The sequence below is a fragment of the Vipera ursinii genome, assembly GCF_947247035.1.
Source record: "Vipera ursinii genome assembly, chromosome: 1".
NCBI lineage: Eukaryota > Metazoa > Chordata > Lepidosauria > Squamata > Viperidae > Vipera > Vipera ursinii.
The window spans coordinates 6,049,483-6,064,132 of NC_139512.1; the positions used below are offsets into that span (position 1 = coordinate 6,049,483).

Sequence of the window (14,650 nt, forward strand, 5' to 3'; positions counted from 1 at the left end):
GTTAGGACGCTGAGCTTGTCGATCAGAAGGTCGGCAGTTTGGCGGGTAGAATCCCGAGTGCCGCGTAACAGAGTGAGCGCCTGTTACTCGTCCCAGCTTCTGCCGACCTAGCAGTTCGAAAGCACGTAAAAATGCAAGTAGAAAAATAGGGACCACTACTGTGGGAAGGTAACGGCGTTCTGTGCGCCTTTGGCGTCTAGTCATGCCGGCCACATGACCACGGAGATGTCCTCAGACGAGCGCTGGCTCTTCGGCTTTGAAACGGAGTTGAGAACCGGCCCCTAGAGTCGGAAACGACTAGCACGCATGTGTGGGGGAACCTTTACCTTTATGCTCCTTATTAAGGGACACGGTGGCTCAGTGGGTTAGGACGCTGAGCTTGTCGATCAGAAGTTCGGCAGTTTGGCGGGTCGGATCCCGAGTGCCGTGTAACAGAGTGAGCGCCTGTTACTCGTCCCAGCTTCTGCCAACCTAGCAGTTCGAAAGCACGTCAAAATGCAAGTAGAAAAATAGGGACCACTACGGTGGGAAGGTAACAGCGTTCCATGCAACTTTGGCGTCTAGTCATGCCGGCCACATGACCACAGAGACGTCCTCGGACAAGCGCTGGCTCTTCGGCTTTGAAACAGAGATCAGCACCGGCCCCTAGAGTCGGAAACGACTAGCACGCATGTGCGGGGGAACCTTTACCTTTATGCTCCTTATTGCTGATGGCTCTCAGCAGCTAAAGGATCAGAAACATCATAAAAGAAAAACCCTCCATAAGTAACATACACGCATGTATCATGCTAAAAAATCTGAGGAAGACCTTAAGGAATAAAGCATCTTGATTTTCAAAGCACACCTTCTTCCTGAGCTAGGTGGAAAAGACACATTGTGATTCCTGTCCTGAATCTAGGAAGAAAGAAGTCAACCAAATCTCTTGAGGAACTTCCAGAACCCAAGGTGACAATTGAAAATGCCTGTTTCCTAAAACCTTTCAAAGGTTGTTCTCACCTAGAGGGGAATCTACACAAGAGTTGACCCTGTTTGACTTGACCAGACAAGCAGATGACAACGGGAACAAGTGATCCTCCAGAGCATAACACTATTAGTCTGGAGTGACTTTGGGAGGAAAGACGGCATATAAATAAAATAAGTAACATTTTAAAACCACATTCAAAATAGTGGGCACCAGTAATGGTAAGAGAAGGGGGAAATTACAAGAGCTTCCCAGAAACTCTGCTGTAATCTTTACATGCTGTCTTTTGAGATGAATCTGTACCGTTATCCCGGACTTCAGCAGGGTTGGGATTCAGAGTGGATTTATGTGTAATCTGGATGACATTTATGAGACTAGGATGTTAATTGCAAGATGTAACTATTTCATTAGGTCCTTATAAAACCTGAGGCAATAATTCATCCATGAATAATCATTACTATCGTTCATCGCACAGTCAGCCAGATGTTTAGACTAAGTTTGGTATTTTTATCCACCTATCAAGCTCTTCCCAAGGACCCAGGATATAGGGAGATGATGTTGCTCAATGCTGTTAAAGATTATTTTTTTATTTTTATTTATTTGTATCCTGCCTTTATTATTTTAACAAATAATTCAAGGTGGAGAAAATATGTGACACACCTTTCTTCTATTTTCCCCGCAACAACAACCCTGCGAGGTAAGTTGAGCTGAGAGAAAGTGAATGGTCCCAAGATTACCCAGCTGGCTTTCATGGCTTAAGCAGGACTGGAACTCGTGTCTTGTTTTCTAGCCTAGTACCTTAAGAATGTAAGCTGTTCCAAGTAAAGCTGCCTTTTGCAATTGACTAATGGTGATTTTTGTCAATCCCAATATTATTATTACCAAGTTACTAAAATTTGCTGCTGAAAATTTTGCTCCTATTTTTTTTCTGCTGTAAGAGGGGGGGGGAAATCAAGCTCATTGAGCAGCACACATATTCCAGCCTCCCAACCAGTGTTCTTCTATAGAAGCTGTAAAACTTTTGTCTTTTTTTTTTGGCTGAAATGCACTTTCTTACTTAACTTTTTTATTAAATTGCTGTAAAAGATATCATTTTCAGACTCTTGCATCCACAGTTTTTCGGCAGTAGAACTGAAATCTTTCTTGCTGTTCAGTTGTGTAGCCTAAAATGGGAAAGAAAAGAGAAACCCAGGGGGTTTTGCTCTGAAGCTTTTCTGTCATTGCATTTGGCCCATTACTGCTCTCATTTTGGACAAGGGTTGGGTTAAGACAGGGGCCTTCAAACCTGGCGCTTTTTATGACTTGTGGACTTCAACTCCCAGAATTCCTCAGCCAGGAATGCTGGCTGAGGAATTCTGGGAGTTGAGGTCCACAAGTCATTAAAGGGCCAAGTTTGAAGACCCCTGCGTTAAGACACAGTGTGGGTTAATTGTGTGTTGGTTTTGTTGGCCTAGTGCAGGGGTAGGCAACCTCGGCTCTTTTATGACTCAGGAATTCTGGGAGTTGAAGTCCATGAGTCATAAAAGAGCCGAGGTTGCCTACCCGTGGCCTAGTGGCAAAGACCCTCGCCTCCCACTTGGAAGAGGGAGAGTTCAATCCTAAGTAGCAACAGATGTTTCTCTCCTAGAGCACAAAGAAAAAATATCTCCTGCAAACTTGCGCCTGGTGTCAGGAAGGGCATCCGGCCGGTAAAAGCCGAGTTTCATCCAGTTACCATGACTCTACCCCAAATTAAGGGATTACAGAATCGTAAAAAAGGAGGGTTTTTTTAGTATCACTTTTCCCCTCTTCAGCCTTTTTTTGCAGGGGCGGGGGCGGGTCCTTGGTGCTCTCTGAGCTTGGTTTTTTTCTTGCAGCTATTTCATCATCCAAACTCGGTAACATTGATAGTCCTGTGAATTAGTTACCTAGTTTGGGTATTAAAACATCTGCAAGAAAACGACCAAGCTCAGATAGCACCAGGGACTCGACTTCTCCTTTCAGCCTAGAGCAGGGGTAGGCAACCTCTGCTCTTTTACGACTCATGGACTTCAACTACCAGAATTCCAGAGTCAGCTGAGTCAGGAATTCTGGGAGTTGAAGTCCATGAGACATAAAAGAGCTGAGGTTGCCTACCCCTGGCCTAGAGCTACATATATTCTCTCTTTTTAAAAAAATATTATTTTTATAGTGTTGATCCATATGCTACCCACAGTCATTTCAATTGGAAAGCCTGTGTATGCTACACAGACATACATGTTCCTTAGATTATTTAAGTATTGGTTCTATCCCAATATAGACAAAAGCTTTAATGCTTTTCTGGGTCTCCTTCCATTTGAAAGACAAATAACATATTTGCCCCAATGTATTTAATGCAGCTCAACAAAATTAACTTTTATTTTAAAAGACTAAAACGTTTCTATTCCTCAAATTAGAACATGGAATCGCTTGCCCGTGGATGAGGACAGGGTCAGGTTTTGCTAACATTCCCTTGTGACTTATGAGCATAATAATTGCTGCTTTTTTATTATTATTATTATTATTATTATTATTATTATTATTATTATTATTATTATTATTATTATTATTATATCTCTTGAAGCGATCCCAGGGTCCTACTTACTGGTAGAAGCTACCTTGGCCTCTGGTAATTAAGAGTCAAAGATTTATCTTCTGTGAATTTATCTTTCCCTCTTTAAATGGCCCATCACCCAAATCTGGAAGATTTAGAGTTGACAATCTTAGATCGTGTGGAAGGCACAGAACACTTGTAATCCTGTTTTTTGGGAGCTCTCATTTAGGTGCAATTTAGTGTTTAGTCATTCGGTCGAGCTTAAAAACTAAGAAACAAGAGACACCCTGTGCAACGACGTGCTTTGTTAATTTCTCGCTGAATGAGCCTCTAAATCATCAAGCTGTGGTATTGTAAGGAGCAAAATATCTCCTTATAATTCCCACAGCTTGATGATTTAGGGGCTCTTTCAGCAAGAAATTAATAAAAGACTTCTTTGCACAGGGTATATCTTAAAAACGCATTTCCTTCTAATGCAAGAATGGCCATCGGCTTGGATGGTTTTAAACAGAGGAGAGCTAAGAAAGGGGAATTTCCATCAGTGGTAATGACTGTGTTTGAATTAACTCTGCAGCTCCAAGGTTGAAAATAATTACTCTTCAAAATGCAAAGGGGGCAACAGCAGGAGAGAGAGACTTAGTATCTCATTTGTGGATTTCCAAAAGGCATCTTCAGGCCTATGTTATAAATAGGAAACAGATGGGTTATTCTGGATGTGTGTTACAGCATCCTAATTGTTCATGTTGATCTTATATTGTTCACCTCGCATCCCATAGATCAGATAGAGAGGGCTTTCTCTCACCTTCTGCCTGGTCCTTTTTACCAGGTGATGGAATCTGGAATATTCTTCTCTACCAAGGTAATTGATGCCAGGGTTAGGGAGAGGCTTACCAGCTCAGGGATAGCTAATGGCAGTTACCCAGATGCAAAATAGAGAAGAAATTATGTGCTGCTCTCTAATGGTCATCTGGTGTTTAAAAATCTGGTAGCCCTACAACCGTGGTAGCAAACGTATGGCACGCGTGCCACAGGTGGCACGCAGAGCCCTCTCTGTGGGCACACATGCCGTCGCCCCAGTCCTAGGCCTTCAGCTGGGTTTTATAAAACCTTTTCGTTTTAGGCCTCCGCTACAGTATGCAAAAAAAAAGGTTCAATCAGTCAATTTCAACTTCTCGTGGGGAAAAAAAAGATCTCGCAAAGTTGGAATTGACTGATTGAACTTTTTAGTCCCGTCCAGTCTGCTGTCACCACTGCAGCCACGCCCACCCAAAGGACCACGCCCACCCAACGATACCTAAATAGGTTTTGGGTTGCAGTTTGGTCACTCGGTCTCTAAAAGGTTCGCCATCACTGCCCTACAACATTATGTGGTGGTCATAGTTCAGTTCACAGGCATGTATCATAATATTATGTCAGGCTATAAATGCAAATCAAATCATACACTTGTAGGAGAGAAGGCTGCAGGTTTACATTGGGCTTCAAAAGTTATATTCAGGTCCAAATGGTTGTAGAAATTGGAATGGAATAGAATTAGAATAGAATAGAATGGAATGGAATAGAATAGAATAGAATAGAATCTTCTTAGTATTTTAAAACACGCAACTCAGGTGTGTTCTAACACTGAGTGACAATTTCTCCCTCTCAGACCTGGCACACATACTATCTTCCCCTTTTGTTTTGTCAGGTAGGACTTGCTCCCCCTGATCCTTGTTGAAACCCTTTTCAGGTCAGGGGTATCCGTGCTCATCGGCATTCTTTTCCTGTCTCCCTAGGATCAACTCCAGCAGAAGATAATATGCCCAGGCCCAGTGACCTGCCTGACAGCTGCTCCCAATGGTCTCTACATCTTGGCAGGTATTGCTGAAAGCATCTACCTCTGGGAGGTAAGGGAGTTTTGTAGCATTGGTGTGGAATGCAGCCTGATTGTTTTGGCTGCTAGAGCTGGCTGAAAGTTTAAGAAGCTGAAAAGGCTATGGGAGAGTTGGACTCCTGTTCTCTCCTCTAGAGTACGTTTGCTAAAGTTAAAAGATCTTGAACCATACATAATGAGATACCGGAGGTGTTCTTTAATGCAGTGAGATCAGAACTTGCCACGAGAGAGCGCGAACTACCATCAACCTGCTGCCCATCAGTGTGGTTTCTGTAGGTCGGAGAGGGTTTTTGCGGTGGATCTTTTGAGCTATGCCCATTGGGAGGGCTTCCCATTTCCTCCTCAATACCTGCCATCGATTATATATGGTGTGCTTTACAATGATGTTGTCCCTTCAGTCATGAAAAATGCTTGGCGATTCTGTGGGCCAAGGTCTTTTGTACTGCTTCTTTGAGTCGTTCTCTGCTCTTTGATAGTGTCCGGCCACTGTGTTCCTTGACGGCCTGGTTTCCTTTTACCCTAAAATTTCCAATCTTAATTGCTTTCTCCACTGAATTCTCCCGCATGACACACACATACATGCGTGCACACCTCCAGTCTTTAGCATTTTTATAAATAAGTCAAGGTGGCGAACATGTCTAAATGGGAAACAGATGGGCTATTCCTCCTCCTATTTTCCCCACAAAAGCAAGAGTTGGAGAGAGACAGAGCGATGGAAGAATGGATGGATGGATGGATGGATGGTTGGTTAGGGTCTTCGAAGGAAATTTCAAAAGCTGATTGATTTCATAGCCAGTGAAGCTGATCCCAAGACTGGTGTTGCATGCCCCCAATGAGAAATATCTCACAGAAGCCTGGCTGCTGCATTCTGGGCCTGCTGCAGCTTTTGAAATTTCCTTCAAAGACCCTAACCCAAATAGAAATGCTTACAGTAATCTGTTTCGGAGGTAACCAATGTAGATCAGAAAGGCCAGATCATAGAGGTCAAGAGAGCTCAGAAATCGTCCAATCTACTTGGTGCAGGATCTGCTGTAGTATCCAGCCTCTGTTCGAAGATCTCTGGTAAAAAAAAGACTATGCCAGTTCATGAGGCAAACTGTTCCATTGGTTCACTGCAATTACTGTCATGGGGTTCTCCTGATATCTACCGGTAACCTGAATCTACTTCCCTTATAGTTTCACCTCATTACTTATGATCTCTTGGACAATAAAGAGCACGTCCATTTCCCTCTGTATTCAAACACCTTTCACTTTTGGAAGATTGCCCTTATGGCTATCGTCTGTCTTGTTTGCAGACTAAACATACTTAGTCCCTGCAGCCATTTTTCATAGGACTTAGTTTCCAGTCCCTTATTTTTATTTTTTTTAATTCCATTTATATCCCGCCCTTCTCCGAAGACTCAGGGCGGCTTACAAGCTTAGCAGTAGCCTTCATTCTATGTATATGCCTGCTTATTAGGGCTTTCATACACCCCCCCCCCAAGCGGCATTATTACAAAGTCAGCTTAATTGCCCCCAACAATCTGGGTCCTCATTTTACCTACCTCGGAAGGATGGAAGGCTGAGTCAACCTCTGAACATATTCCACTTTGCTAATGTCGGACTGCAGTGCATCAAACTGGACAGATGATTTTCTGTCAGCTTTGAATACAGCCAAGCAGAGTGGGACAATTATTTTCCACAATCCGGATTGTGTGTTCCTGGTGATACTTCCCAAAAAAGTAAAACAGCAAAGTACACAAGACAGAGTCCTGTTTCACTCCACTTAATACTATCCTCCAGTCTGATGTGGAATCATCAGGGGAAATACTGCCTAGATCAGGGGTGTCAAACTGCCGGCCTGCGGGCCGGACACGTCGCAACGAAACCGCACCCACCCCATTGCCGGCAATGGGGAAAAAGCTCATACGTCGCATGTCGACACATGACGTTGTGAGTTTGACATGTCTGCCCTAGATTCAGTCATAAGGCCAATTAAAAATCAGTCTAAAGTTATCTTAGGTCATGGGTAGGCAACCTTGGCTCTTTTATCACTCATGGACTTCAGCTCCCAGAATTCCTGAGCCAGCCATGCTGAGGGGAAAGGGAGAGGCTCAGGAATTCTGGGAGTTGAAATCCACGAGTCATAAAAGAGCCAAGGTTGCCTACCCCTGCCTTAGGTGGCCCCTGTTTCACCATTTTATTAATACAGACAGTCCTGGGCTTATGATCATAACTGAGCTCAAAATTTCTGTTCCTAGCGAGACCGTTATTAAGTGAATATTGTTCCATTTTACAAACTATCTTGCCAGAGCTCTTAAGTAAATCGTTGCAGTTGTTAAGTTAGTAACAGTCATTGAGTGAATCTGGCTTCCCCATTGACTTTGCTCGTCAGAAAGACACCAGGACACTGCAACTATCACAAATATGTGTCAGTTGCCAAGCGTCTGAATTTTGATCACGTGAGCGTGGGGATGCTGCAGTGGCCATAGGTGTGAAAAACATTCATTAGTCACTTTTTTTTCTATTCCAGTGTAACCTTGAACAGACACTAACTGAACTGTTGTAAGTCAGGGGCGGCCTGTGCAAGTATCGTGAGAGGTTTTGTTAAATATTCTGTGCAGCTTAGCCATATCCAAGAAAGGGCAAGGTTGATAAATGCAGCAGATACAAAGCGTCTCTTACTATCATACTCAGCTAAGTACCTCGGGGAGAGTGCTAACTAAGTGTAGAGAAACACCCACCAACTATGGACTTGCTCTTCTGCGGGTGTGCAGAACTGCTGCTAATTAACAATCCTTCAGTTTAAGTTTGTGATCCAGTCTGAAAAGAGACTGACACAATATATTTTGTTTGGTCTTGTTTTGAGTGTCCCGTTATAGGGAACAATAGAAACTCAAGTAAATCCTTTTTCCCTTGTTTTTATCCTGTTAGTGTAAAAAGTAAGATGGGGAGTGGGCTGAAGACCCACTTCTTTGAACTAGCTGGTCTGGCCTGATGGGGAGGGTCTTTTTAACGGGTTTTTTATTATTTTATTGTCATTGTATTTTAATTGGGCATTGGTTTAATCTCTTTTTAATTTTTGTACTGTTATTTATTTATATATGCCCTGTTAACCGCCCTGAGTCCCTCGGCAGAAGGGCGGTATAGAAATTGAATAAAACCTAGTAGTCCATGCTAAGCGCTATATACTACTACGCCCACAGTAAGTAGGTTATCCTTCTCATCCCACTTGCTCAAGCCTGTGGTGACCTCCCTCTTTCTTTTAGATGCATCTTAATGGGAAATTATCAAAACCAAGAAGCAGTGATTAAAATTGCAGCCGTACACTTAATTCTATCGAGTAGCCAACAGCCAGGGCTTGGTAAACAGATTTGCTGAGTCAGACTTTTATATAGATGTTTGTTTAAAAGATTTATAAAGCTGCTGCTCTCCTACTTTAACTTTTAAGTGGTGCACACCAGTGAAAAAATAAGAATCAGAGAAGAAAATACCGTACAGAACCAAAATAAACGATGCTTAATCCAGGCCGACAATAATAACATATGGTCTCAGAGCAGAACTGGCTTATATACCATAATGGTCCCAGATGGGAGAAAAGTCTCTGTGTGAAACCAGTAGAGTCAGGCCGTCTCAATCAGCAATGAGGAGGAGCCAGCCATGCTGAGGGGAAAGGGAGAGGTTTCCAAGCTGAGCCATGCTGGCTCAGGAATTCTGGGATTCGAAGTCCACCTATCTTAAAAGTTGCCAGGGTTGAGAAACACTGGCCTAGACTGCAGGGGTGGGGAACCTTGGCTCTTTTATGACTTGTGGACTTCAACTCCCAGAATTCCTGAGCCAGCCATGCTGAGGGGAAAGGGAGAGGTTTCCAAGCTGAGCCATGCTGGCTCAGGAATTCTGGGATTCGAAGTCCACCTATCTTAAAAGTTGCCAGGGTTGAGAAACACTGGCCTAGACTGCAGGGGTGGGGAACCTTGGCTCTTTTATGACTCATGGACTTCAACTCCCAGAATTCCTGAGCCAGCCATGCTGAGGGGAAAGGGAGAGGTTTCCAAGCTGAGCCATGCTGGCTCAGGAATTCTGGGAGTTGAAGTCCACGAGTCATCAAAGAGCCAAGGTTGCCTACCTGTGACCTAGGCACATTACACCACTACCAAATGGAATTGGCCTTGGTAACCAAGCACAGTTTTCTGAACCAGCCTTGAAGGACTCCATGGTTTGTTGCTCAGCAATCTTTTCTTTTTCCTTTAAATGGGAGCTACTAATGCCATTTCTCCCTGCCCCCCCGCCTCTGTAACAATTTTATTTTACTTAATACATATTAGCAAGGTTCACTGCTCTTCCCCAGTCCTTCTCTCTGGATTTGCTCTCTGCAAACATTAAGCTGTCTTGGTTTTTGACTCTGTATTTCTTAATGTCCTGGAGAAATATAACATGAGACTTTGAGTCAGAGGATTTGAAAATTTGTGTGGAATGTGTTTTTTTTTTAAAAAAATATCCATGGATTGGAAAGTACATTAAAATCCATCTAATCAACTCCCTAATCCCTAATCCAATGCAACAATTGCAGGTATTGTGGGTCCCTAAAAAAGAGTTGTTAAGCCAAAAAGGGACCATCACCTCTGGAAGCAATATACTGTGCTGTTAGAACATCAAAATTCAGTCAGAAGAATTGTATGTGAAATTCCATGTTGTACTCCTGGAACTTTCTGATACGATCCAGAATGTTCTAGAACACTGTCTAGGACTTTCTGGTTTGGAAGGGTCACTTCCAGAAAATGAGGGACTATTCCTGGAATGATCAAATTGGCACATTCCAGGAGTAAAAATGAGGCAGAAAAAAGCTATATAATTAATGAAGATGTTCTTCTAGTTTATCTAAAATCTATTAACTGGTCTGGAACTGTTTGTAGAAGAGCTTTACTCTTCATCACTTGACTGGCCTTCAGATGCTTGAGCTGCTAATATTTTTTCAACCCTCTTTGAAGCTTCCTATGAGGATAACACTGTTGACACAACACCATGTCAATTTCTTTCTGGGATAGGATTGCTCATGAATGGCCTTTTCCCACCTGCTAATTCTGGATGGCCTCTTGATTTTTTGAGGGGCTCCAGGAAATAAACTAGAAGCAATGGGCAGAGGAATCAAAATTATGGGGTTGGAAGGGACCAAGAGGATCATGTAATATAGGTAGTCCTCTAAATAACACCACAATTGAGCCCAGCATTTTCATTGCTAAGCAAGGCAGTCGTTAAATCAGTTTTGCCCCATTTTCCAATCTTTTACAAACAGAACAATACAGCTGTCATAAATATATGCCAGTTTCCAAGTGCTCAAATTTTGATCACATGAGTATAGGGATGTTGCAACGATCATAAATGTGAAAACCAGCCATAAATCACTTTTTTCCAGTGCTGTTGTAATTTCAAACGAATGTCACTAAACGAATGGCTGTAAGTTGAGGACTGCCTGCACAACTCTGCATTGTGCAGTAAAACAAATTACTAGAGTCACCTCTAGGCAAGGTGAGCGGCATGCACACCAGATGGACTGAATGGCGGGACGGATGGACAGAAAGACAGACAGATTTCAAAATCCTCAAGAAGTCCAGTCTCTTAAAACTTCCAGGAATGGAGAATCTACAACCTCTAAGAAGATTGTTTCACTGTTGTGTAGCTCCTACATCAAGAGGTTTCCCCTAACGCAGGGATCAGCAACCTGAAACAGTGAAAGAGCCACTCGGAACCGGTTCCCTCACAAAAGGAAAAACTGGGAGCCGCAAAAAATGTGTGCACATGCGCATGTGCGCAGAACAGAGTTTGACTGAAGAGTGGAGCCAAGGCAAGATATGCACCTACCCTGCATATTTGAATTGATTGGTTGAACTTTTTTAGTCCCACTTTTTTTTTTTTTTTTTTTTTTTTGGACTGCACATGTCAGAGGACTGGGAGCCGCAGGAGACGGCTGAAAGAGCCGCATGTGGCTCCAGAGCCGTGGGTTGCAGACCTGTGCCCTAACGCAAGCAGACAGATCCTGTGCATGCAAAATGTACTGATCTAGCTATAAAAATTGCACTTATTCATTCTACATTTGGTGGACGTTGAGACAATGCCACTTAGATGTTATTTGTGAAGTTTTGGAATGTGTGTTCTTGACAAGATTGCTGCTTTATCCGCTCCTCAAAAGGCCTGCCCTAGAGATTTCAGAATGAGACAAGCATCAACTTCTCTTCAGCTTCACCTGTTTTTAGGAAAAATTGTAGAGAAAGTGTTGGCTTGACAATTGCAAAGGGCCTTTGAAAGGCCCCACTTCTTTTTAAATAGAAAAGACCCAATAAAAAGTGATTTTTTTTTCCTCTTCATGCTGGAGAGTTGCTATCAGTTCAGTTGATAATCTTTGGCATGTGACAGATCCTTATATTCTCCTCTCATATTCTCCTTTTCTATCCCATAAATTTAATGCCACATTTTATTACCCTGTTCATGATTCTGTTCCACTTGGTTACATATTCCTTCTTTGCTTCACGGACTGTTTTTGAAAGGTATTTTTCCAGTCTTTTTCTCTCTCTTTTTTTTTCCTATCTGGATACTGGGCGGACAAGCGAAGATGAATAATTTAAATGCAAGGTCTTCCCAGGATGGCTGCTGTCTTTTTTTTTTCATTTTTTTTTCTTTTTTCTTTTTCTTTTTTTGTCTGTACCAGATAATGCTCACTTTTCTACAGCCTCTCACCCAGGGTTAATGAGAATACTGCAGGCTTCCATCCACTGTGAAAAGCGTGCTAATGTTATTTTTATAACAGCAATATTTAGAGTGCTTTCAAATTCAGATCCGTCTTGGGTGAACAATAAGTAATGAAAACATTGTCCTGCCTTCCTTTCAGCCCCTTTGAGTATGTTCTGATTGAGTACTTCAAATTGTGTTCTAATTGAAGAGGGAAAAGGGGGGGTGGGGTGGCTGTCATACCCCAAAAGTTTAGAATTATGACTCCATATCCCTTGATGCGTTAGGACAATTACAGGCAGTGTTCGACTTATGACAGCAAATCGAGCCCAAAATTTCTGTTGCTAAGCAGGACAGTTGTTAACTGGGTTTTACCCCGTTTTAGAACTTTTTTATACCGCAATTCTTAAGCGAATCATTGCAGGTGTTAAGTTAGTAACACGGTAGTTAAGGGAATCTGGCTTCCCCGTTGACTTTGCTTGTCAAAAAGTCACAAAAGGTTATTATCACATCACACACACACACACACACACACACACGGGACACCGCAACTGTCACAAATACATGTCAGTTAAGTTTAAGTTTATTAAGTTTATTAAATTTATTAAATTTATTAAATTAAGTTTATTAAATTTATTAAATTGACAAGCCTCCCAATTTTGATCAGGTAACCATGAGAATGCTGCAACGGTCATAAGTGTGAAAAACAGTCATAAGACACTTTTTTCAGGGCCGTTGGTCACTAAATGAACGGTTGTAAATGGAGGACTACCTGTACCACAAGACTTGAATGGGTGAACATCCACGTAACGTTCACTTCAAACTACCAACTATATTTTATTAAATGTATATACCCACTCATCTCACTGTCAAGCAACCCTCGGCGGCTTAGAACAATATAAAAATACAATACAACACAATGCTGGCCTGCATTAACAGAGGGATGGAATCAAGATCACGTGAAGTGTTAATATCACTTTACAGTGCCTTGGTAAGGCCACACTTGGAATACTGCATCCAGTTTTGGTCACCATGGTGTAAAAAAAGATGTTGAGACTCTAGAAAGAGTACAGAGAAGAGCAACAAAGATGATTAGGGGACTGGAGGCTAAAATGTATAAGGAACAGTTGCTGGAATTGGGTATCTCTAGTTCAGAGGTAGGCAAATTTGGCTCTTTTATGACTCATGGACTTCAACTCCCAGAATTCCTGAGCCAGTCCATGAGTCATAAAAGAGCCAAGGTTGCCTACCCCTGCTCTAGTTCAGTGAAGAGAAGGACGAGGGGTGACATGATAGCAGCGTTCCAATATCTAAGGGGCTGCCCCAAAGAAGAGGAAGCCCCCCCCTCCCCAAGCCAGTTGGCAGAACCAGGTTTTTGGAAAGCCAAGCTAGTGGGCACAAAGTTCCATGGAGCCATGGAAGCAAAGGCTCTTCTGGACTCTGCCCATCAGATTCCTGTGGCTGATGGGGTCCAAAACACTCCTCTTCTGCCAGAGTGAGTGGGGCAGACCAGTCCCCCTGGGGCGAGACAGTTCCTGTGCCATAAAGGTGGAAACCGACGCCTTAAATTGGACCTGCAGGCAAACCAGCAACCGGAGCAGGTCATTGACACAATCACAACTTACCATCCAGCGCAAGGCTTGCCATTCCAAAACCAGAAAAATATAAAGCATTTATTTATTTAAAGCTTTTTAAAAAAAAAAAATTATTATTCTGCACTCTGCCCGCACGGCTCTCAGAGCATCTTATGCAAGTTTGACACCACTTAGCATTGTTTGCTTCCTTTTCTTTGTCTACGAAGCGTTTTTGTGTTCTGTGGACTCTTAAGGAGGGAGATGAAGTTAGAAGCAGCTTCCCCCCCCCCCCCGACTTCAGACTTTATATCAGCCTCTATGGAGGTGTTCCTGTGCGAAGATTAGCCGTCCCGCTATTCTTATTTCCAACAACAGCCAGGTTCGTGTTTTGAGGAAGCCTGCAAACAAGGCGGAGGATAATGCCCTATACCAGGGGTTGGCAACCTTGGCTCTTTAATGACTCGTGGATTTCAACTCCCAGAATTCCTGAACCAGCATGGCTGGCTCAGGAATTCTGGGAGTTGAAGTCCATGAGTCATAAAAGAGCCAAGGTTGCCTACCTCTGCCATATACCACTACCGTTCTTTGACCGCTCCATCTCTGACAAGGTCATCTTCTGAACTTTAGAACAGGGCTTTTCAACCTTTTCACCCATTGTACCACTTTTAGGATATGGTAACATCCAAGTACCACCAGTCGCCTAGCAAGGTGTCAAAAACTTGATGACAAAAAAAAAGGAAAAAAGTGATGAAGTACAGGTAGTCCTCGACTTACAAAAGTTCACTTAGTGACTGTTTGAAGTTACAGTGGCACTGAAAAAAGTACCCCCCAAGCCACAGCTGAGCAAGACACCTGCCTGCCCGCCCGGCGGCGCTCTTCTTCCTGTCCAAGGTTTTCATTGTCGTGAGCATTTCTGTTGAGGATTGGCAGCGGGGACGGGTGGGGGTGTTTGGTTTTTATTCCCCCCTGGGTCTGCTGGGTGGTTACAGTAG

The 14,650-nt window shown here is 43.0% G+C and overlaps 1 protein-coding gene across 5 annotated transcripts in view; it reads left to right on the top strand.

Annotated features, from left to right (window-relative positions):
- The window catches only part of WDR18 (WD repeat domain 18), an 81,513-nt gene that overhangs the window by 6,368 nt on the left and 60,495 nt on the right, over window positions 1-14,650 (top strand). For all 5 annotated transcript variants that reach the window (XR_014492678.1, XR_014492679.1, XM_083364059.1 and 2 more), the window contains exon 2: window positions 5,285-5,395. Coding sequence is in view for 3 of the 5 variants with exons in the window: in XM_083364059.1 (XP_083220185.1) it covers window positions 5,285-5,395 (111 nt within the window). In the remaining 2 variants the exon portion in view is untranslated. The remainder of the gene's footprint in view (window positions 1-5,284; window positions 5,396-14,650) is intronic.